The 26,037-nt window shown below is 35.0% G+C and overlaps 1 protein-coding gene across 18 annotated transcripts in view; it reads left to right on the top strand.

Moving 5' to 3' along the window:
- PDE1A (phosphodiesterase 1A) overlaps window positions 1-26,037 on the top strand; it is a 183,837-nt gene that overhangs the window by 101,692 nt on the left and 56,108 nt on the right. For 15 of the 18 annotated variants that reach the window (XR_014586386.1, XM_083842823.1, XM_083842825.1 and 12 more), the window contains one exon: window positions 23,803-23,916. Coding sequence is in view for 15 of the 18 variants with exons in the window: in XM_083842823.1 (XP_083698949.1) it covers window positions 23,803-23,916 (114 nt within the window). In the remaining 3 variants the exon portion in view is untranslated. Of the gene's footprint in view, window positions 1-858; window positions 4,784-23,802; window positions 23,917-26,037 lie in introns of those variants that run through there. The other 3 variants (XM_083842828.1, XM_083842822.1, XM_083842820.1) reach the window with 3 other exon arrangements.

Here is a 26,037-nt window from a genome sequence, read left to right as displayed (position 1 = left end):
TTTTAGTGACACTTTTAATTGAAATGGGATTAAACTGAAACAGCTTTACAGTTTTTATTGACAGTATGTCAACCCTTTCCATAGGTGGCATAGGGTGATGGCAGAGCAGAAGAATATGCAGGTTGTAAAAGAAGATCAGATATTTCATTGCTGATTCTGTAGGGCCTTTTACTTATTCTAAATGATCAAATGTGAGAAATGGACTGCAGATTTCTTCTGAAAGTATTTATTTCAATGAATTTAATGATTAATAGATTTCTATGTTTATGAGAGATTTCTCCAAAAGGGTTTATTTAACATAACCTATGTATTCTATGTGACAATGTGGTGTTGGTGTTTTTTATTTTTTTTAAACAATCTTTCAAATCAGAAATTATTTTTGATTTTTGAAAATTCAAAACTCAGATTTGATTAAGTGCTAAGTAACTTAAAATCACTATATTTTTTCAAAACAAATATTTTTATTTATTCACTGTTTTTAACTTTCACATAAATACTTCTGAAAGGTAAAACCAAGCACAACGCATGTTTATATCTTTTATTTGAAAATCACTGAGTCAGATTCACAGTTTTAGTAGCACAATCTATCCTTGTTGAAAAGGATAAAAGTTACAGGATTAGGTGTTATTTTATACTTTAAAGTTCAGACTGAGACAAAATTTTAAACTACTGGCACCTGGAATTGATGTGTCTCCTGACTTAAAGAGGACTAAGCTAGTTAAATAAACATTACATGATATGAAAATGAGAAAGAGGAAAATTTCCTTTGCACTGAATGTCTTTGCGTAGCTACTACAAGATATGAACAGTATTTTTTTTCCTCTTGTTATCAACACTGTTTTTTGTTTGTTTTGCTTATATATATAATATATATATAAATATAAATATAAATAATATATATACAATAATAATTTATACATTTATATAATAATTTAATATATATATATAATATATAAATATGAATTTATGTGTGTATATATATATATATATATATATACAGATACATATATATATAAAACCTTCTTGTGAAACTGTTCTGGCTGGGGAATGTGCAGGGCATAAATGTCCCTGACCTTGAAGGGAATTCTTCAAGTGGGACTCTGAGACATCAGCACTTTCAGATGTTTGCAGCTGCCTTGTCCCTATGTGTGCTTCAGCTGTTTCCTAGACAATCCAACAAACGCAATCACAGTAAATGAGTAAGTGCATTTTCTCATCAGAAAGAATATAAAAAGTGGCAGTGCAGTTCACTATTAATTAAACAGTGGCTGTTACTTCTGTGTCAAGAAATAGCAGGATGAGACTGATCTTCTCAGGTTTTCCATATAAAATAGTCAGGAAAATTCAGGGGGCTGGGAACTTCTATACCATTTTACCTCTATTATACTTCTCTGCTGATACACTATTTCTTCTTTTATTTTACTTCTATTTCTTTTGGTATGACATAGTTATGACTAAATGTCAGTAATGCCAGCAGCAACAAAAACAAAAGCAAAACTATAATAAAGTGAATATGCAAGACTGATGGGCCCTAACATAGTAAAAGCGGAACCCTTTGGACTTGTTTTGGGCTTTTTGAACAGAGACCTCTAAAATATTTTGTACAACTGAAGGTATGGTCTTTCAGTTGACAAATGACTTTCTGACAGAAATGTATTCAGAGAGACATTGCTATGGAGGATCTTCTTCAGAGGTCACTGAGGGGCTAAGCAGTCTTTATGTAGTTATTGCCTTAGCCTTTGGTGCTAAGGCAGAATCACAAGCGAAGAGACGAATATTCTCCCAACCTTCAGCCCTGCTCTTCTCTTCAGCTGACAGTCTGTGAGATATGGTTCATATGGTGCACAGAGAAAACATATTGTTCTGTGTCGTTTCTTATGTTTACACAAAACATAGTCTTTTTCAAAATCAGTTTGAGTATTGGAATTAATAGCCAAATTTAGATAAAGCCATTTGCTTGGAATAACTTTGGAATCTCTTAAAATTAGTATTATAGGGCATGGGTTTCTGGGAAGGTTTTATTTTAGTCTCCAGTGACGTGATATGGTATGCTGTGCAATTCTGTAGCAAAATAGCTGGCACTATTTGAAAAGTACAGTTTAGTAGTATTTTCCATTGTTCACAAACAAGGCTTTCTGATTTAACAAATAGTACTTCTTTCCTTTGGAAAACTGTAAATACTACAATTATAGATTCGCAGCAGAGCCAATTCAAGTCTTCTCAGAAGCACAAGCTAAACTTAATTTTGTCTCGGGACAAAATTAATTTTGTCTTAATTTTGCCTCGGGACACCAGTGTTCAGATCTCTACTGTGCTGCTACCCCAAATGCTATGCTGCCTGGGGCCGGTGGCATTTCTGACGTCTTTAAGTGGCAAGGAAGTGTGAGAGGCCCAGTGACATCTTAAAAGAGCTGAAACAGGCCAATATTTTGCTCTCTCTTATAGATCCTTTATATGTTTAGATGGCTTCCTAAAAATAAAGCAAGCAATCTGAAGGAAGTGTTTATTATACAACTTTTTAAATGACTTTTTAGGAAACAACTTCTGTGTGGCAATAGTAACGCCGTAGGCCAGAACCAAAGTCAAATAACTTCTATCAGCTGGAGGCTCTCTACAGCAGGTTAAGAAGGTTGCCTCCTGCTTTTTAGTGTTGGCTGAACAGTGGGAAAAGAACAGAACTGCCGTGCTCTGAGAGTCTGAAAAAAAAACAACCTCAATTTAAACACGTAAAGCTACTGAATTAATTCCTTGCATGCATGACGCAGAAGTAGTTAATAGTCCAAACACATTTATTTTCTAGTTTGTAATAGATAAATTTGCATTGCATTAGCAAAAGTTTTCTTTAGAAAAAGATACCAAAAGTTTATGTATAAGATTATTGGGTACAGTGGCCATGAATACATTCACAACTGCGTGATTGTATACATACATTTCTATTGGTTTTCAAAATCTCATGAAATTAAAAATTCATAGGTATTATTAATAACCCTTTTAGGGATGATATTTACCATGATCGTGGCAAATATAAAAGGCTATTGAGATGTCTGTAAATTCTACAGACAGAAAACACCCGCGAAAGATACATTTTACTGGTTTAATAAATTCCTCTTATTGACCTGTGGTACAAAGTATTGTGCATAAATTGTATTTAATAATTTTGTATAGATGAAACAGTGAAGCCTGGGAGAGATAAGATATGAACTCCTTGCAGTTCTAGTTAGAGGGGGAATGTGTAAAATGCAGCTTCAGTAAATCCAGCGAGGACATCCTGGCAATTGTCCACTTAGTTGATCATTCAAATTGCTTTTTGTCAGCTGTTGATTCCTCTTTTCTGACTGTTAGCTCAACATAAAAATATACGGGCTAATATATGGATTTTAATGTCCAGTATCCATCCTATTCACACATTTTAAAAATCTTTGAAAATATTCTTATTTTGTAAATTTAAGTTTTGGATCTTGCATATAATCATAAATCCTAGAAAGTGACTGAACATGATGAAATATACATATATTATTTATATATTATATATATATATTTTATACATATAAACAGGTGAGCTGTCTTTCAAGAAACTATTGTTTTACATGGCCTTTTATTATTAGCTCATTTCATCATAACTGATGCTTTAGCAAGTTCATCTTTCAGTTCCTTTCTTATCCTCACATTAAAATATCTGAATGTGATTTGGAGGGATTTTGAGGTCAAACGAGCAGCCCCCATGTGAAGTCCAGGTAGCAGCCTGCATTCTGCTGTTGCTGGTGGTAGCAGTGGTGTGAGTCTGTTCCTCGGGGGCAGGCACGGCCTCACAGAGATGACTGAAAAAGAATCTCAGCCAGTCTCTCCCCAGGGAACCGCAGTGTGTGTCCTCAGCTCAAAGGGACGGGGGGGCTGAGAAGATTTAGTACTGGGAGACAGGAAGGGGGAGGAGGGAGATGCTTACACTGGAACACTCGCATGTTCCCTGGGTAACCGGGTAGTCAGACCGAGAAACTAATAAATTGGATGAAGAGTGTAGAACCCAAGCTTGGACTACAGATCATAGTTCATCTCAAAAGAGAACAAAAAGAAATTATCATACATTTTATCAGATGGGTTTTGTTCCCACTTATGTTATGGCCTATACATTATTTACTCAGAAGTAGAGGTAGATGTAATCTATGTCGCTTTAGTACCATGTTGGTGGTGCAAAAAGATTTTGATGCAACAATCTCCATTACTTTCGTATGTGTGTTACTCTGGGGTCATGCTTGAATGAGAAGTAAATTAAAACCTGGGCACAGTAACAAAGGAGGCCTGCTTGTTAAATCAGGTTATAATCAATTGAGAAAGGTGAAAAATCATACAAAACGAGGGATAATTGTGTTTCTGATATCTCAGAAGACTGCAGTTTATATGCGCTTTCTCTGTCTCCGTCTCTGGCTTTCTCTTTTTTTTTTTTCTGTTCTCCTCACAACACATGTACGAGATCGGCTTTTTATGTCATACTGCAGTAGCACCATCCCACACACTCTCTGTCTCTGAAGAAATGTAATCCTTCTCCTGTTATATCTTCAAGTAGATTTCAGTGATTTCTGAACTGAATATCTTCTGTCTGGAGGAGCATCTATCTGCTTAACCTGTAAAGAAATGACAGCCTAGGCGTGAATCAGTCGCTCAAATACAGGCATCTAGTGCCATCTGAGACACCTCAGGGTGTCTGAGACATCCACCCAGGGCTGGCAGCTATGTCACAGGACCTGCAGGACACCTGCGCTCTTCTGGAGCAGCAGCTGGGGACCAGGTGAGATACGCCAGGGCATCTCAAATGGTGCTAGATGCCTGTATTAGATAATGGATTTGAGCCTCCTGTTTCTGGGCATAATGTATATTTAATGTATAAGATGACTAATCAGAAGTTAAGGTCCTGGTTTTGTTTTTGTTTTGTTCTGAGGCCAAGTTGTACAAATCTGTAATTACGTCGTCTCCCTCTTGATGCTAATGAGACTGCTTATCCACGTAATTGCTTACTGTTTTGGGTACATGACTGAGCTCTCCAGCTCTCCAGTCTGGCTATGCAGCAGCTGTTCTTGAAGGGAACCTTGATAAATGACAGATCATTCAAAATTTTTCTAGTTCATAATATCAAAGTAGCAAAGCCACACAACTTGTAGAGCTAATAAGTAAAAACGGTCATGCATGTTTACACAGAATGCTTTGCACTTTAGGGCTTGTAAAATCTTCTGTCAATTCTGATACTGTACAATTTGTTCAAGAAACAAGAGACTAGAGTATATAGCATCTTTTTCTGAGACCAGATTTATGTTTTGTATGCCAAAATAACATTAAGCAAATCCTCTTCTTCCTGCTAAAGAAGCTAGCCAGTGTGTAGCTCTCAGGAATTTTCTTTTTCAGTGATAAACATTACTTCAAAAACTTTTCCATACACCTGGGTACTGACCAAAGACAACAAACAACGGAACAGGAAACCATAATTCAGTTCTTTACTATATAGAAAGCTTTGCAGATGACCTAAGTAGCTACATTATTTATATGCACTGGCTTTTTAGAGGTTTATATGTTTTTTTGGCTGGTGGAAATGGAAAATCTCTTTTGGTGTATTCTATGTACATTTAACTGGTTTTTAATCCTCTCCACAGGTATATGCCTATATTGCTTTTTCTTCTGCTTCAGAGAGCAAGATAGAAAAACAGGCATAAAGCATTCCCACTGATATTCCTTTCAAACATGTAAATGTTGCAGACCAAACTGGTTGCACAGCTTTAAATGCTGGGGACTTAGAGCCAAATCAGTACAGCAGGGACCTTTCTGTTATTAAAAATTTCCTTGCTTGAAATGGATATTAGAGGCACTTGTGGTATATTATATTTTTATTATGAACGCTATTTCTTTTTTCCTTTTCCATATCTAGTGTTGATTATCTATTTGGTTAATACTTTTTAAAGCCTGACTTAATTATTTTCTTAATAATTGAAATTTTAACATATCAGAGCTGAAACTTGTGCCAAACCCCAAACCTGAAGACAGCATGGGTTGCTCTGTAGATTGACTTCTTTCCTTTGACCTAGGTTGAGAAAGCTACAGGCAGCAGAGCTGCTTTTGGTAGTGTTTGTTGGGTCATGGGAAGAAGCCAATTATTCCAACATATTAGGCATATACAGTTCCTTGGAAGTATTTCCTTTGCAGTGATATGTAGAAGTACATCTCAAAGAAAAGAAATGAAAAGTAAAATATTAATGTACTGTGGCAGTAGTTTTCCTTCCTTTGTTTTGTTTTGTTTTTGTTCGGAGAGGTCTCAGGCATTTTCATCTACATGACCTCTCCAGCTGATATTGATGCACAGCTAGCTGTATTGATAGGCATGTGAAAGTTCAAGGGATCTTTTAGTATTATGCCAGTTATGATTCTCCAAGCTGCTTAATAGAGTGTTTCTTTTTGACATTTGTAGATATTTTCAGTTGATGTATGTCTCTCTAGAGACAAAGAGCTGAAGCTGAAATTTCCTATCATTCTGTCAAAAATGACTGAACAAAACAAGAACAAAAAAGTACATTGTGCCTCCAGGAACTTTAAACATTTCTGAATAGTAGATAGGATATGTTCCAGTTCTCTAAAATCTTTATCTTTTTAAATCCATCCTATACAACTGTCATGAAAATTTGTCTTCTAAACATACATCGGGAATATGGGATCAAAACCTGCTAAATATTGCATGTATTATGTATTGCAGTTCTTGTGAGAAGTTTAGAATACAGAAATCGAAATCTGATGGGTGAGCAGAACTTTAGGTCAGGCACTTTTGCACAAGATAGATTTCCTGCTCTTCTGGAGAGATGATAATTACGTGTTCAGTTGACCTGGTTCCACAGATGTAATTGGATCATTAGATTAAATCTTGACTCCATTGATATAATTTTTCATCTTTGTTCTGTTGGAAGAGGGGCTAGCTTAGGTATTAGAGTTACAATTTATGTATTTATGTGTGAATAGCTCTTATGAAGTGGTCTCAACTTAAAATCAAGGGTTTGGCACCTTCTGCTGGAGCTGACAGCACTTCCACAGCCATTTACAATCATGCTATTAATAAATTATTGATTAGTTAAAAGAGAAAGTTTATTTGTGAAAAGGAACATGAATGAGAAGTTAATAGGCTCATTTATCTCCCTTATGATTTTTTAGTCTCTGCTTTGCCACCTGCTCCTCTCTGAAAATATGCAGTCAATTTCCTTCAGCATGCACAAGAAAAAAATCTACAGAATTGTGAATTAAGATGCTTATTTTCATAGCTGGACATCCTGGTTTCTACTCCATCCTGGTGTCCTAGTCAGTGGTCATAAGCAAAATGGATTATAAAATCACGAAGACTAGGAACTGACCAGACTGTTGTTTGTGGTTGGGCTTCTGAGAGTTCCCCTGATAAAACAGACATTCTGGAATTGGCTGAAACATACTTATGTCAGCTAAGCAGAGGTCTAATGTACATACTGATTTAGAGGAGCAGAACAATCCTTATCAGATGGCCCAGAGGCTGATGCATGTGAGAATCAACTGCCGAAGACATAAAGCTGTTCTGTCAAGTACCAGTGTGAACATGCAGAAAAATGCAAAGTGACTGCAAAATGCTTCCACTGTTCTGTGCTCTACTGATAAGAGGTTTTTGACAAAATACAGGCTTGCTTTTCATAAGAAAATGCTAATTTTTCTGAACGAAAAGCTTTTCTGATACTGTATCACGTTCAATGACATTTTGGTTGAGAGAAGGATCCATACTTATGGCCTACATGATACATTCTCTGTTATTCAGAAATAATTTTTGTTTTCTTTGTGAAATATATTGAAAAGTCTGAGGAAGTTTTTGTGCTTTGTGTACTGTATTAAATGCTATGAATGCCTGTCATTAAGTATAAAAGATAAATATTGCGATTATGTCAAATCTGAATGCAGAGTAGAACATGTGACCTTAGGAGAACCACTGTAACTCATAGATTTGCCGTGATTACCACAAAATAAGACATTCTTATTTTAAATTTTAGAATGATAGCTAAATCTAGAAGCTATATAAAAACAGTCAAGTTCTATAGGAGGATGCTGATAAATGATCTGGCAGATCGCACAATTATACTGTCTGATGTAGCAGTAGAGAAACTGCAGGGACATATTTTCATTAATAGAAGAAATGCACTAAAATAAATCCATTCCACAATGGTGTTTATCTTTTAACAGTTATGAGCAGCTAGCTAAATGCAATGACAGGTCCATTAAATAAAGATTCTATAGGCATCGTGAATAGGATTATCATGACATATTTATCTAAGTTTCTTTTTAAAACTCAAAATCTCTAAAAGGTCTGAAAAACCTCTTAACTGACTTTTATGGGGTTCCTATAATCCTATTTATAAAAGAAAAGTTTCCATGCTCATTCACTGATGTAGGTCCACAAAATATTGTTTAAAGATTTTTCTGGTTAAACAAGATTTATGAGACAATATGTTTTGGAAAAATGCCACAGTCTTACAAATGTGGGATTGGGAGGTGCTGACAAGATTCAGAAAAGCAGCTCAAAAACTGAATTATTCATCACAAGGAAACATTGGAGAAATTCTGAACAAAAGTAATTATAATTTCCAAAGCAGACCTAGGCCATGTATGCATTACATCTACAGCATTAGAAGGGATGCTACAGAAAACCTTGGTGATGCTTAAGGTAGCATTTATTCCATCACCATCAAAGAGAGGAAAAATTAGTTTGCTTTATAAGACACCGAAAATTCATAGTTTAAGACAACTATGAATCTGGTGGAGTATTATCTGGTGGAGTTAACTGGAATACACATAAAAGGTTTGCAAAATCAAATAATATTTTGTTAAAGATGACGTATTTTCCTTTTGGAATATTTCATGCCAGTTCAAAATCATTCTACCATATATACAATTTATAACTTGGACCTCTAAAGAGGCTACATCAGAAACTATCCTGGTTAAGTTTATTCTTGGTGTGTAACAAGAACAGCAGAGAGGAAAGGAAAGATTGTCCTTAGCAAAGCTTAGTGCTAAGTCATGAGTTCCAATAATCTGGATATATAGATGTGGATATGATACAAAACAGTTTGGTACTTGTGTTGTTTGAAAAATACTCATACAGTGAATCCTTCTTCTATGTGTGGGAAAGCTTCTCTGTTTGTCGAGTCCCAGAGTCCCACCTTACTTACACGAAAGTCACTATTTGGCGTAGGTGGCTGCTTCTTCATCTCAGCAGGATATTGGCAAAGCTCTGCTCCCGCTGGGGGTTTCCAAAGGATTCCTTCTTGAATTCTTTGTGAGCTAGGCCTATAAAGAAAAGAAGATATAATAGAGGATTTACTATCTCAAACCAATATAATTTATAAATTTTTGTATTCAAAGGACTGAAAGTTTGCTGGAGAGCATTGAACATGAATTGAGTGGAAAGATTAATGGCAAAGCAGACGAAAAGATACAGTCTTTATTGCCGTAATCTTTTCACTTGTTTTTATGCTTCTTTGGGCTAAATTGATCAGAGAATTAGTGTTTAAAATGAATCTGAATATCTTTACTCACTTTTACTCGGAAGCTTTCACAGGCTTCTGAAGGAAAGGGGTTGGTATGTGCACAGTGCAGCTGGACTTGTGGGGCTAATATGATTTATGAAAAGTAATTGCAGCCTGAATTTTCAGCTGAAAAATGATAGGACAGTCCGGTTGAAACCAGAGGTGGTAAGCCACAGAGGTAAAACTCACAAATCTTCCTCAAAAAGAAATTATTCCTATGTTTATATTATATGTTGTCAGATTCTGGGGCTCACATTTATTTATGATCAAATATGTACCTGTATGTCATGCTATTATGCTTCTGAGAAGAATTAATTAATTCCTCCTACTACAAAAGCAATTGAAATCCATGTCAGAAAGCTAGATATCGTAAATGAGGTCATGAAAGTTTAGTAAATTTTAAGTCATTTCTGTAATCATGTTTGTGGTTGAGGTGCCAAGATCGCTTTTTTAAATACATCAGAATGTAGCAAAATAGCTCTGGTTGAGTAAGCTCCTCCAATTCTATTATCAGAAATTAGAATCTATAATCAGAATTAGATCTTCATCTGATTAATCCTCTTCCAGAGTTATTGTTGTTATTTAGTGAAATCAGTTTTAAAAGGTTTATTTCTTTGTACTGCAAGTTTTTTTTTTGTGTGTGTGTGTGCATGTGTTTGGTCATATAATGCTGCTCTAGTTTGAACTTTAATAAGGGTATTCTAGAGAAGAGTCTGAGATTAACTATTCTGGATTAAAATTTAAACTAAATACATCTGGCATAGCTTCAAAATAATAAGCATAGTGAATGAAAAGCTTAAACAAATATTTATGTACTAGTACATTTTGAAAACAAGGGTAGATAACAGATATTTTATGGCAAATTATACTTTAAATTACTCCATGGATTAACTTCACACTCAACCTGATTCACAGCAATACGAATTCTTTAATTCCTGATCCAGGATCTACAGGAAGAAAATTATTACACTGATTTTAGTTTCATTTTTTCTTCATGTAAAATACATTAACATGTATCCAACTGTAGCATACTAGCAGTATTTTAAGGTATATGCTGATCTATGCAAAGTTAGAAGTACATTTGTCAGACAGCAAATTTAAAAAATAATAAAAATGATTAGTAGATTAATAGAAAAGTAGTCCTTTAGTTTTCCAAAAGTTATGCCATTAATCATATTTTTTCTTCTGGGTGCAGACAGTTTTTCATTGCTGTTAGCTGTTCCTGTTTATCTCACTTTAATTTTATGGTATTGAGTCTTGGGCAAGATTCTTCATAAAAATACATAAATATTTCTGCTAGTTTAGTTACTCTATTAAATGTCAGTGTCTCTACTCTGTTCACATTTCATTCATATTCCTTGGCTGACTATGACAGAGGAAGGCTTTAACCTGACTTTCTCACATACTCTCAGTTAATCAATCAGGCATTTCAGCACAGGTTTCCTAAAAAGGAAGCAAATCTGTCTTTTAACATCTTCCTTTTTTCCTTAAATGTTTAAAAGCTAGATTTAGGTCTCCTTATTGCTCGATTTGATCCCCCAGCCTCAAGGTGGGTGCACGTTTTTCTACTCCAGCGTGTATTTAATTTATTTATCTATAGGAATACCTCTAACAACTTTATCACTACAGAGTTGTTAAAAAATTGGAGCATATATATATCCCCCTTTCAGTTGGGTGTTTTGTGACTCTCTTGCTTTTCCATATTTTTTTTTTGACTTGTATCCTCACTATGGAAACAAATGTATTTTTTAATCTCTCTCTCTTTCTTTTTGTATCATTTCAGAAAATGCAAACCTCTGGCAATGTTAACACTGTAATCTTTCACACATCTTTCCAAATTGCATCCTTGAATCCTTGGGTCAACCTACCAATGTCTCAAAGTTTACAATTTTAATGTTCCCTACAATAAAACTTTCAGTCAAAAACAATCATAAAAAAGGGCATTAGGAAAACACCAAACCCACATAAATAATGAGCCGAGATAGATATAGAATGGCTTACAAGGCACAATTCCAAGTATGGTCAAATCAAGTGTTATTGAACATCACATAGCAAAGAGCCAACCAGGGTCTTGACATACTATTCAAACCATATAAGCACATAGGCAGTCTGCAGCAGTTACTGTCATTTGCTGACCTAAGAGCGAGCGGTGGCCTCCCAAAAAGGTGATATCTCTTTGATTTTCTGTCATTTTGAGATTATCTTTCTGCAGTGAATTTACACTCTAACATGAAAATTCTCAATCTGTAATATTAACAATAAAATCTTAAGTAGGGTTTTCATCACAATGACCACAATCAAACAGGCTGTAAACACTAATTTCATAAAAGTTGAGCTCTTATTTTTGTGGTTTTCTTGATCAAGGCACACATACAAAGCTACATTCAGTGAAAATCAATCTTCTTTAGCATTATAATTTATTTTTCTTTTACCATCAACTATTGAAGAATGCCCTGCATTGCATACTCAAGACATTATGCAAATGTGGGCAGGTGAAAGTAATATATTGATAGTTTAGTACTGAACCAGGCACTTTCTCATTGGCATTAATTTATAAAATGAAACTCCTGTATACTTTGCTCTAGTACTTCTCTGTGGTCATTATTCAGTTGAGCCCTCCCTTGTGATTGAGGCCTGGATTGATCACCAAAGTATTACAGCTGACTTGTTTTCCTTGGTCAAACTACCGTTTTACTTCTCTGAGTGATGTTATTTTAGATTAAAGTGAATAACTTGATTTAAAAAATGAGGATTCCAATTAAAAAAAAAAAAAGAAAAGATAGGAGAATCTGAAAAAAACCACCAAAACAAACAAACAAACAACAACAAAAAACAATGCACTGTTTGAGAAAGACAGACAAATCACACTATGTAGTTCCAGTTTCTAAATCTTTCTAAAAAACTGTTTTACTGACTATTTTGATTTCAAGTCACATCTGGTATGTATTATACACACAGGCTTTTCCTAAATCTGTGGTACATGTAGATGAACACTATCTTGTAACATAGACTCAAGAACTTTACTAGTTTTCTCTTTCAAAATTCAGCTATAACCAGGTTCTTATTTGGAAGGAATGTCAGGACTTTGCAGAGAATCTGAAGGGTAGTGATTCATTAAATAGAGCTATGAAAAATGAAGTACTGCTTAGCAGTTCTCTTAGTCATGACCATAAGGGAGTTGAACTTTACAGATTACCTTTCACATCCCTAGAGAAGTATATTTAAGGATTTTGTGCTATCATCTGAAGAATTCAGACTTAAATTTCTGAGTCCGAGACAGGCACAGAAATTAATAACAAAATTTTATGTTACTGAAAGCTGCTTTTGAATTTTTCTTGTAAACCACTGCTTGCCTCAAAGCCCAGTTATTTTCCTGCTGAAAGCACTTTCTGGTATAGGATTTGTTTATATAACAAACAACGTTTATAAGCAATTTCGCAAGTAATTAAATATAGCTGGATGAATTTGGTTATGTGGTTCATTTTGAAATCAGTGTAGGACTTTTTTTTATAAAGTGATGGAATGGTGCATAATTTGGCAACTAAGAAAGATGGTCATCGTGTTGGACAGAAAGTCTGATAATTATTTCATTTTTTTTTCCATTAAAGTATAAGAGGTGCTTTATAAGGCACTGTCCATGTACTTTGTCTTAGGAAAGTATTATTGATCTGATTCTCTTGTTAGCAGGATCACTTATATGATGGTGTACCTTCTTAGACATGAGTGATGATTAATTACAGAACTTTCTTTTTAAAACAAGGAAACACCTTTTTTTTCTTCTGTAGAAAGCATGACACATTCTTAGAAATTCTGCTGCTGTCCGTTTGGGCTGAGAGATATCTTCTGTGTTACATTTTCTTTCACCTGGAGATATGGAGGTATTCAATAAGATGTCTGCTGCAGAATTCTTGGTGAACCAATTCTAGGTTGGATGTGGTACTAAGGGACGTGATTTGGTGGGTAATGTTGGTGGTAGGGGAATGGTTGGACCAGATGATCTCAGAGGTCTTTTCTAGCCTTAATGGTTCTATGATTCTATGACAGCCTGTATACTGTATGATGGATAATGGGTTGAAAGTTTTATTGGTCAAGATTAACTTTGTTTCTGGAAATACTCTTTCCAATGAATTGCAGGGACTTGTTTCTGTTTAGTTCTACCCATTTTGAAATATTCAAAGATGGAGCTATCAAGGACAGATAGTGAATTTCAGTTTCACACCTTAATTCAAATTTATTTTCTCATGTAGACAAGACCTAGATCAAGTTCACATGTGTAAGAATGGTCATGTTACATTTCATCCTACTTAAAGAATATAGGGGAAATGTCATCTGCTTGATTTTTTCCTCTTTTAAACCTTTATACAGCTCTCAAGTGTGTTTAAGCTTTTCTAATGTTCTACTTCTCATTACCAAGATCTACTTTGAAGTACTTTGATTTGGCAATTCTTCAGTGGAACATTTATTTTTAACAATTCCAAATGCCAGAAGTAAGTTTCACACATTACATAGAGTGCTGGATTCTAGCATCTCCTACTTTTTTTCTCTTTTCTTCGTTTAATTGCAGTATTACAATTTTAAATAAAAACCCTATTCATATTTTTACATTGTTATATACATTACACGTACTCTATCCTTTCTTCAGAACCACTGAGATGGTAATGATTTTACAGAAAAATTGTACTGTAATTACTACAGCTGTTGTGCTAAAGCATTTATGTCTTGCTCTGTCTTTTGAATGAAAAAATCTTTTATTGAAAATAGATGTGTTGAAGCTGTTAATTATTCAGTAAAAAAGACATCTGAATTAAGGTGCTTTTTTTTTTTTCTATAACATTTTAGGCAGAGTAGAGTGACTTTTAAATAATTTTAGTACTTTATTCAATAGTCCATGATAGTTCATAATGAAAATATTTGTATTTTTTTTATATTTCACAATTATTTTCCAATAAATAGAGATCTGTGCTTCATTCATCATGACATACTTTTAAACCAGAATTCAAAATAAATTGACTCTGTCATCCCATCTGGAAGGCATAATTATCCTATATATTAAAAGTATAACCTTTTTATTCTGGTACTTAAAGTGCTTAAATTTAATTATAAGTTTGACTTAGTAGAACATAGGACTTCTAAACCAAATGACAAGTTAAAGCTTGACCTCAAGTAAGTTTATGTTTGTGTTGAAGGCACGGTCACATGGACTGGTCCAGATTGGCCAGCTGAACTAACTATCTTGATAGCATAACTGCACATACAAACAAATTTAAATATTGCCAGAAGTGTTAGCTGTAAAGATTTATATATGTTCTTCTATGATATTCCTCAGGGAAATTCTGTTCTGGTTCTAATCGTTATCTTCAAGAAATCAAAATGTTAACTCTATGCAGACTATGTCGTATTTAATACAGTTTGATTCTATAGAGAAGACACAGAACAAAGTGTTGTATTAATGTTAGTGAAGGACACTTCCTGGGTTGTTTGCTCATACTTGACTTTATCAGGGAGAAGGAAGGATATTCATGCTAAGTGTCATAAATGAAGTTTCTTTAATAATTGGGTGTTTCAGTGCCTAGCACTTACCAAACTTCTGCCCTTAACAATCACAGAAATTGCACCAAAGAGACTTTCAGTATATCTTATGAGTAGTCTAGATTTTTTTTTTTTTTTCAGTACAAGGTTACCAATTCTGGTTAATGTGGTCTTAAATGAAAGAACACTAGTTGGCTTTTTAAATGATGGTTTCTTCTTAATGTTTCTAAAAGGACTTTCTGCCTCTTTGCATGCTGTTTTTCAAGGATGAATATCAGTATTCTTCAACCCACATTTTCTGATCCTGAGGAATGAAAGAGATATTCAGCATAATGGTTCAGCATGGGTATACCATCCCCTCTATGCTAATGACTTCAGGGTGAATGAGAGGAGAGACAGAATGAAAGAGTAATGAGAGATCTATTTCCAAACCTTTATCAATTTTGTGATATTTGATAAGATGATAAGATACCACTGCATGAGGACATACTCTCACATCTATGAGTTCCAAGAGTAACTAAAGCAAAATACAGCTTCTAGCAGTACTGTGTAGCAGGTAGGGAACAAGAGAATTCAGAACCAGAAAGAAGTATTTTCAGACCATTAAATTTATCCAATTGCTGACATGAGAGACTCCATGCTTTGGGTTGTGTCACGAAATCAAGTATTTGGTGTGTGAAGATCATATTAAAACAGTCTGGATCATGTGAAGGAGAGAGGGATTGTGGCATAATACCATTGTCTGGAGAAATGCTTTCTAGCAGGAACTCTTTTAAACCAGCAGACATCTTCCATCCTATGACACTGTGACCATCCATGGGTCAGAAGTAGGTCATGATCTTTCTTACAAGTACATGAGATGCAGTTGCCATGAAGAGCTGCTGTGAGGTAGGGTTAACAGAGTTCTTCAGAAGCATAGAAAGAGACCTGTGCCAGGTCTGCACTCCTCTGATGATTTTCAGTGATACAGAGGATTGGATATATATATATATATTATATATATATACACACATATATATATATATATTTTTTTTTTCCTGGAATTTAGAGCCAACGCATGAATATGATGGGAGGAATATCTCTGTGATGTAATCTCTTTGGAAATATCCTTCTTCTGCCATGATTTAAAATAAATAAGTAAATAAAAATTAATAAAGAATGCAGGAGACTGCTTTGGAAGATTTAGGGGCTAAACTTCTGCCTCTTAGCAGTTTCTTCAGCCTCTTACCAGCTTCTTCGATTACTGTGCTCAAAGTTGCTGTTTGCAGCACAAATAAAGCTTTTTACTTGTCTATGAGGGATAAAGGATATGTGACTTTTCTGTGAGTTTATTGCATTAACTTCAGCAAGTAAGACTTACTGAAAGTCTTTCATCATTTTTAAGCATGATTTTTGGCAGGTGATGAGTTTACATTTGATTTCCCAGCTTGTTGTTGATAGTGAATTTAGCTAGATTATGATGAAGAGTTTGAGACATACAGACTGTTCAAGTGTTTGGCAACTTCAAGATTAAATAGCTTTAACTGACATTCTATACGATGTATATAAAATCCAGGGGAACCTTATAGATCAAATGTCAGTCTTCAGACAAAAATAGAGATTTATCAAAAAACATTCAAAGGATTTACAAATCCTTAGTATTTACAAATCAGTCCAATAGATGATGTATTATTTGATTTTTATTTTATAGATTGATTGTGAAATGGGAATATGAGATAGTCAAAATGGAAACTGAGACAATAAAAATACCCATAGAGTTTAGGGTAAGGAGAGACTGGTTGGTTACCGGTTGGATCTAATACACGACAGAGAAAACACTTGAATGTGTATACATATTAAGTTATTTGCTTTAGAGAGCTTGGATCAGTTTATGATTTCAAGTGGAAACCATGTAAGACACTTTTGCTTTGTGTGATTTCAGCTAGACATTAAAGAAAACTTGGAAATTTTGACTAAATTTTAATTAAGCCTTTAAACACACTTGACCCTGATACTAAATGAGACCCAGAGGAAGTATTTACATGGTATTACTATGAAAATGTACAGAGTGAGTAAGGTAAAATGAATTGAAGCCTAATAGGCAATGCCTGCCTGAAGGAAACCGCTTCATGTTGCATAAACATGATTAATATTTAAACAGCCAAGGCAATATCACCATGAAAATGCATTTTTTCATTACGAAGCTGTAGCTTTGAGTGTGTGTTATATAGCTGCAGAATTTCTATTTTAATTCTTCAATATGGGTTTGAAGTTTTGGTATATCAAGATGTTGGCTGAATTACCAGCAAATTCAATATTTATTTTCCAATGACTGAATCATAATTACAGATCAGTGTGTACCACTCACAGAGCTTAAAATAATCACAAAATGAATTGTGATTCGTGAAACCCTTAGCAACCACGAGGCTTCCTGTGCATATGCTCAGACATAAGAGTGACTGAGAAGTAGTTTCATAAAACACATTTGCAGCACCAAAAGTCTAATATATCTTTCTTGTATTTCTCAATAACTGAATTTATTGAGACAGCACCTCTAATTAGAAGAAATATTAGTTAACTGCCTTGCTACAGTTTCAGGAAGCAAAACACATATCAAGGTCTGAGTAAGGAGCCATCAGTTCCAATTGCTCTCCATTGACATGTTGGTCCCTGCCTTGACTGGCAAAATGTCCCCATGTCAACACAATTTTCAGTACCATAGTGTAAAAAACCTCAAAGTAGAGGTTAGCTATTTTGAAGTCACGTTAGTTGGCCAGGATGTAACTGCAGGTGGGAGTGGGGAAACAGGAGTGGCTACCCAAAGGAATTATTCCTGAATCTTTATTAGCATATTTTGGATTTTTTCCCACTGCCTCTCATCCATTTATATGATCTGGTCTTTCACAGCCATGTATTAAAAATATTACAGATATATCCAGATACAATGGAAACTGTGATTTTCCTGTTTCATATTTATGAGAGACAATATTTATCTCCCATCTTGCAGAAAACATGCAGAAGGGAAATTATAGCCTTTGTCATCATAATAAAAGATTTCTAGTAATCCTTATGTTATTATTATTTTTACTTGAAGAAGTAAAGTGTGGACTTTGTACATGATTGCTTGTTATTATTACATTTTTTTTTTTTTATTTCTGATCTGAGTCATTTTTAAGTATTTGACAGAGAGACTGGATTATTTATACATAGATTTATTTTGTATATGCATGTTCTTCTTAGAAAAATATAAAATTCAAATGATATTGAGTCACGTGTAAATAATTTGGTGAATTTATGTAGGGAATTTTAGAATTCAAGGGAAATAATAATATGTTTTATTTGTCGTGACTTTTCCAAGATGAAGGTTTTCCATTTCCATTTTGGATTTTCCCCAATCAAACGATTTTCCTAAATCTTGAATGTGCAGGCAGGTCATACTACTTAGATTCTGGGAGTGGGTTCTTTTAAATAAAGGAGCTGAACGTTCCATTGTTAATGTGGTGGAGCTGCTGGATATTGGCCCTTTTTCAGAGTGTTCATGTTTGAATGAGGATATAACTTCTGCCTTTGAAAGCTGAGGATCTATTGGGTGAGCAATGGTTTCTGTGGATTGTGAAAATTATTCAAGTGATTTACAAGAATCACTACAGGTAGCTAAATTAGCTTCCAGTTTTAATTTTCCAGTTCATTTTTTCAGAGGAAAATTTCCCACTTCTCCAAATTTTTAAAAAACTTTTGATGCTTAAATTGTAACTAGCCAGATTGTCAGAACATGGCTACTCTCCTCCTCCTTACTTTAATTTCATGCCACATACCAGTCCATTTTAATTTGTAACGTTCACATAGAGAGACAAATCACTTGTATAATAAGTTGCAATTATTGACCTAGTTTTCTTAGTCAATATTAAATTGTCTAAACAAAACATGAAATTACTGTTCACAATTACTGTTCTGTCCTTACTCTTATTAACATGTTGTCAGTACTTGCTCACCATTTTGTCAAGGAATTAACACAAGGATTTTCTCAGCTGGTTTATGGGAACATAATGATTTACAACTTGTAATTGTAGTTCAAGTAACCAACAGATAATTTTTAAACTGGCATTGTGATTATTGAATATTAAGAGAAATAACTCATTCCCCCCCCCACCCGAAATTAGCATCAGCATTTTTTAGTATATTATTATTGATTAGAATATTTTATTTTCAAATAATTATTAGGATATTAATTGTCCATCCTTAAACAGTCACTTCCATTAATTTCAAAAGATAATAGGAAACAGGGTTTAATTATGGTTTACTCTTTGCAGTTTACTTCACTTCCTCTTTAATAGGAGCTGTTGCAAAAGCCAGCTATTTTGTACAAAGTTTCCAAAACAGTTTTAAGTTAAGTCCAGATGTGTAAGTTATAAAGCTGGTTCTTTACATTGTTTGGTAGTAGGGAGGAGCAGCTGGCAGATCACGGCATTCTTTGGAAGTTAATTTCAGGTTCAATTTTCTTCCTCTGGTTCTTGAAGACTGATAAGCTGAACCTGTGACTCCCATTTATTCTCAGTGATCACTAGCAATTTTCCCTTTGAAAAGGAAGAGGCAGTCTTTAAAATCTGAAATTGAAATTGTCATTTACCTCTCTACCTAACAATCTCCATTCTTAATAAACCTGTCTCTGTCACCTTTCTTTGTAATCATTTCAATACGTATTTAGGATAGTTTTTCCATCCATATTTCTTAGTATTGTTGAATGCTTGATTCCATAGAATAAAACATTTTCTTTTGAAAGCATTGCAAACAGCCTTTTTAATCACTGATTACTTATCTTCATTTTCCCCCCTTATTACTGAAACTGTCATAGGAAACCTTCTTAAATAACCTAAAATCTGTCCTCAGTTAATCTGGTACAACCCCTGAAAGTTACAGTTTCTCAAAACTTTAATTCAAACATTGGGTAAAGAGAATTTCAGTGGGGAAGGAGGGAAGAACTGCATCCTGATTTTGATACTGTTAATCAAGAACATTCAACTTCTGCTCCCAGTCAAATCCTCCTTTTCTCCTGTTTTGGCTGTGTTGCTGTCTGGACTTCAGAGCTTGTTGCCCACAGCTGGACAAAAGTGTCAGATGCACAGGGGTGAGGGCTGGGCAAGCACTGCCTCTGCTGCTGCTCCTGCTCACCTCACAGGAAGCGCTATCAAAAGTAGGTGGGAGCAGAGTGTGCTTGGATCGTCCAGTATTTTTTTAATACCACAGTGCTGTTAATGGTGTTTACCAGAATATGGTTCTCCACCCACTCCCTTTATTACTTGCAGATGTATCTTTCACCCTTACAAACTGGGACTGCTAGTTTTAAAATGTTGTTGTCAGTTGTCCTGAGAGAAATAAACTCTTCTTCTCCACAAATCTATTTCTTTCATGTTGAGTTATATTAGCTCTGCATATGGTTTTCTTTGTACCACACATCAGTTCATTTTTCCATTTCACAATTATTAGCCCCCCCCCCCCCCCCCCCCCGTTTTTTCACTTTGCTACTATTTCTTAGTATTGTGGTTCACAGGCAGCATCATACCAATAGCTCCAATTGTAAGTAGTGTATCAAGTTTTTTAATTGTATTTCTCATATTTCTTTTCCATTTATTACACTTAATTCAACAAAAGCAAACAAATAAAAAACAATCCTGTCCAGTACAGCTGCAGTATTCATTAGCTTTTAGTTCTTTTCCTTCCTTCTCCATTTTACAGAACTTTCTTTGTCTTGCCAAATGATGGGCTATAATATTTTACCACTTCCTGTTTTGTCTTATAAATTGCCATATTTATTCTTTACCAAAAGAACATTTTTAAATCTTTGGCAATTTTCATTTAAAGCACAGTATTTTGAGTGCATATGACTGTTCAGATAATGTTATAACCCACTTAAGTAACGTTGCTGGCTTGGAAGTCCAGTTTTCTGGACAGGATTTCCAGGTGGAGGGATTTTATGGCTGTCTCTAGCTTGCCGATGGGATATTATGCCAGAGATAGATCCAGGCTTTCCTTGGAAGTGCACAGCAAAGGATGAGGGCTGATGGGAACAAGTTGCTACAAAGGACGTTCCAATTAGATATTGGGGAAAAAATAATCCACAGTGGGGCCGGTTAAGTAATGGAACTAGTTGCCCACAGAGTTTGTGGAATTTCCATGCTTGCGGATATTCCAAACTCAAGCCCCACTGCGATTTGATCTAAATTTCAAGTTACATCTAACTTTGAGGTTGGCCCTGCTTTGATCAAGGTCTTGGACTGGGTAGAGGTCCCCTCCAAAGAAAATTATCCTGTGGTTCTATGACAGAGCTGCAGTGGGTCAGCTCTCTGCAATGAGCAGACGCTCTTGAGAACATACCTGCAAAGGTGTGGTTAAGTGAGGTGACAAGGTCACTAGTAGTACCAATTTGTACATGTTTTGTCTTTTTGTGGCTCTGTAACCTCTTCAGAATCACTTTACCTTTGCCTGAACAGCTTTTCCAAATTGTGTTGTTTGTTATTTTGTTCTGCATTCCTCCTAAAGTAAGAACAATAACTACAGGGCAAGTCACATCAGCTGACTGCCACCTATGCAGTAAAACTTTGCAAGGTCATCATGGTTTACCGGCTCCCACAGGGTCTCCTTTTCTTCTGCAAATATAAAATGATTCTACATATCTGTTTGATCTGTGTCCTAAGGTAACATAGAGCCACACAGATAAGAGCTAAAAATACCACTGGAAATCATAAGGTTTGACGCCATTTTGAACTGCAATTGTACTGTAGCCTGGCTCTCCCCTGCAAAATGTTGCATTTTTGAATCTGTTTATCCTTCCACCTTGGAAAGTACAATTCCAAGATAATTTCAGTCAAACAACAAGAGAACAGTGCAAGTGGTGAAACTGCCCTGCAGCTATTGGCAAGTCAGGGCAGTGGTGCTGCCAGCCTCACCTGGGCATTCTGGCACTGGTGTTCAGGAGGGTGTTTGTGTGGTGTGTGTGCGCATGCATTACTGAGGAGCAGACCTCTCCAGAGAGTTACTGTGCATGTGCTGAGTACTGCTGGCTGAGTGTCTACTCAGTGAATTAGTGACAGTCTATAGGTGCTCTGAGTTGGAGGGAATTATGTCCTGGAAAGGCTTCCATATGCATAAGGTTGTTTCTATGTAGGAGATGTGCTCCCACGGTGTTTCAGCCACCTACCTCACCTTTCTGAAAAAAAAAAAAAACTCTAAATTTTCCATTCTGTTTATTTGCAACACACTGTGTAAAATGCCAAGTAATTATGGTTGCTAAGAGCCCTATTTGTCTTATGTTCTATACTAATTTCAACTGAATTAAGACTTTGGAGAAGTGAGGAAGCTGATCTTTTAAAACTCCATTTGCTAAAATTATCCTTTCAGGCTTGGACATAATTATGCTTAAGTCCAAATACATGGGAAAAATGTGAAGCTGGTTTTATGGGAGTTTTTTTCCAAACATTGCTTCATTTAAAAAAATTCATGCATTTTAATTAGCTCAAATGAAATATTTCATATGCCTAATAAAAATAAATGGACATCAGACTGCCATAATTTCATTTACCTATTTATTATTTCTATCCATTTATTCATTATTTCTATCTGTTTTCGTATTGTTTATATTCTTTTTATATTATAGTATTTTTCATGTCAGATTTCTTTTGAAAGTAGTCATCTAGTGCTGACTTAGTTTCAACCCACCTTTAAAGTTAATGCTTGTTTCACACAATTTTTTCACATAAAAAAGATTATTTCATGTAAATTGTTAAAATAATAATATATCTTTAAATACAAAAATCTGTCTTGCATGGTAAAAAACTTGTAGATCATTTCAGCTAAGAGATATATAGCACAGAAAGAAAAAAGAGTCATGCTTCTTTAAACAACCATTTAGTCACAGCTCTACACAGTTACAGATAAATTTTTATTTCACTACAGTGCTGTGTCTTCTTCATAAAGGTAAGGTGAGCAGTGTCAGAAGTGTTCTCATCAAAGAGTTTAGGAAGAATTTGGTGTTCAAGTAGTTTGTCTGTGTAAGTGTGTTGCTACAGAGGCATGAGCTGATGCATTACAAAATCTCTTTTGGGCGTAGCCATGTTTGTAATGTAAAAGAATGTTCTCAAAACTAAAAGCAAAAGCACACTTGGGAAAATATTTGGATTTTTCTAATGCCATAGGCACCACCTTTCTTCTGGTATAATGATGAATTCTCTGTAAACACAGAAGCAATAGAGCTCCACATTATCTCATAATAACACATTCTGCAGCAAAAACATACTGAATGCTCAAATAAAAAATAAAGACATTAAAATGAAACAAGTTATATGTAGTGGATATTAAAGACATAATTGACCTCCTAAGCATAGAAAAATCATAGTATGACAACTTGCAAAATTTTGTTTATTATTTAAGCAAAATTAGAGACTCAGGCATCATAGCAGTGTCATACATCAATATAAAATAGCTCTGATCATAGTTATTGAGTCCTCTGACTTTTCTTAATAGATCTTACAAATTTGGCAAGCTGCAAAAATGGACAGTTGATCATTATATGTGTTCTAAAAACATTTTTTTTTTAAATTTTATTTCTTTAAAGATGAGATGCATTGAAAGTCTCTTTCCTCTACAGTGGATTTTCCATTGCTTCAGATAGAAAATGCTGTTACTAAAATTTGATATAAGCAATGCAGCGACATTTTTATTTTCTTTTTCACAGATTACGATGCTTGGTGAAGCAGCTGGAGAAGGGTGACATTAATGTGGTGGATTTAAAAAAGAACATTGAATATGCAGCATCTGTGCTGGAGGCAGTTTATATTGATGAAACCAGGTAAGTCTTAGAGAACAGAACCACAGAATGGTTTGGGTTGGAAGGGACCTTAAACGCCATCTAGTTCCAACACCTCCCACTAGACCAGGTTGCCCAAAGCCCCATGCAGCCTGGCCTTGACTACCTCCAGGGATGGGACATTCACAACTTCTCTGGGCAACCTGTGCCAGTGCCTCACCACCCTCTGAGTAAAGAATTTCTTCCTAATATTTAATATAAACCTACCCTCTTTTAATTTAAGACCATTTTAGTTTAAAAAAGGAAGAAATGTTGGGAGTCGCATTTTAGAAATATAGTCTTTGCATGCAGTTGTAAATGATGTGAGCTAAAGGTCTCCACAAGTCAGTAGAACAATCTATGGCTTTTAGGTCTCTTAGTGACAAGGTTAAAGCAAGTGAAATTCTAAAGGACAGATGTAGCTGTCTGGAGGGTTTGCTCAGTTCTTATCTCCCTCACTTGTCATATGTCCATGGTATAAAGTCACGGGAATTTTCGGAAGGAGGGATGATGAGCTTTCTTTCCCCCAAAGACCATATACTGATAATCATTCTGAGGATTGTACCTCTGAAAAAAATGATCTGTCTGGGAATGACATGCTCACAGAGATGAATCAGGATATTATAATCTGTCCCCTTAATACATAAATTCATGAAAAGCTGTGATTTATTTTATAGTATTTGGTGCTCTGTTTATGATTATTTTTACTGGCAGTATGACTGGCTATCATCTTTAATGTGGGTTGAATTGAATGAAATTAGAAGTTCTAAGTATTTGGCTTCTTGAAAGAAATTTAAGATATGTACTATAATTGATATTAACTAGCCAACTTACAGGTTTTATTTCAACTTGCTGGCCTCTTAGAGTTTTTTTTTTTTCTAAGTAGAATGTTCTCGTAAAATTGTCTGCCAAACCTTCTTCAGTACTCCTGTAGCATACAGTCTATGTCTAGTCTTGATTCCATATGACATTTAGGAAGTCTGACATCACACTAATTATTGCATGGACCTAAGTAGCTCATTTGCTTTCTTGCAAGTATGAGAATTTGGTACATCATTTAAACTACAGCTCTAGCTTTTTCCTGTTTCTTTTCCTTTGATGTGTATGATTCACTCACCAAACCTTGCAAGTCTGTAATCTGGAGCACCTACTATTGGGTGATAGAAAGCCTACCCATTTGGACACAGAAGGATGAAAACAATAGCAAATGAAGCTGGTATCAATACTCTGTTTTTCCCAGATTACACTACAGACTAAGTTGGCAGAATCACTTACACTGGTGTCCTGCCTTTAGAGTTAACACACATCTAGTTCTGTAAAAGATGATAAAACAGTGGTAAGCAAGGAGATTTCCTGAGGAGCCTGTTAACAACAATATCATTCTTAGGGACACTGTCAGAAATATTGTTAGTGATCCCAAGTTAAATGAACAACTTGAAAAACATCAGAAATCTCTGTGAATTTGAAAGGGCTTACATTTACAAACTCAGTTAAATTAAGCTGAACTGAACAGACTTGGGCAAAACAGCTTGTGTGAGTTCCAAGGCACCTGGGCCTGGTGTGAAAACTGCATGAAATTAAATTGAATAATTGAAAATACTGGTAGTTAAATCAGGTTATATGATACTGTGCATATATTTATTTCTGAGACAGGTAACTGTGTTTGTTCTAATTTATTGAATACTTCTCTTCTCCAATACAACCTCAAACCGAGCTCATAAACCTATCAAATTTTGGTATCATTCACAATACCAATATACATTAAGCATACAGTTTATATAACTCCTTGCATACCTATACCTATATTTTTAAGCTATATGTAGACATATAAAGCATGTTACCTATGCTATGAGTAATATTTAAGAATGAAATAACTTTAATGAAACTCATTTTTCAACATTTATTCTTATTTATTGTGTTTTGCATTTTATACCCCATATTCTTTATTTCTGTTTATAGTGTTTCAGTTTGTTTTCAGTCTGGAGTAATGCAGTCTCCATTATATTCAGACTTAGAGTGATGCACTGTTTGGATCTGGTGGCCTTTGTGTTAAATTTATGCTAGGAATACAGACTGAGCTTCCACTTCTTAGTTGTAAAATATTATCTATAAAATTGTTTCATT

This window comes from Anser anser (genome assembly GCF_964211835.1).
Source record: "Anser anser genome assembly, chromosome: 6".
Lineage (NCBI taxonomy): Eukaryota > Metazoa > Chordata > Aves > Anseriformes > Anatidae > Anser > Anser anser.
The sequence above is the reverse complement of the archived record's forward strand: the minus strand, read 5'-3'. Positions and strand labels throughout refer to the sequence as shown.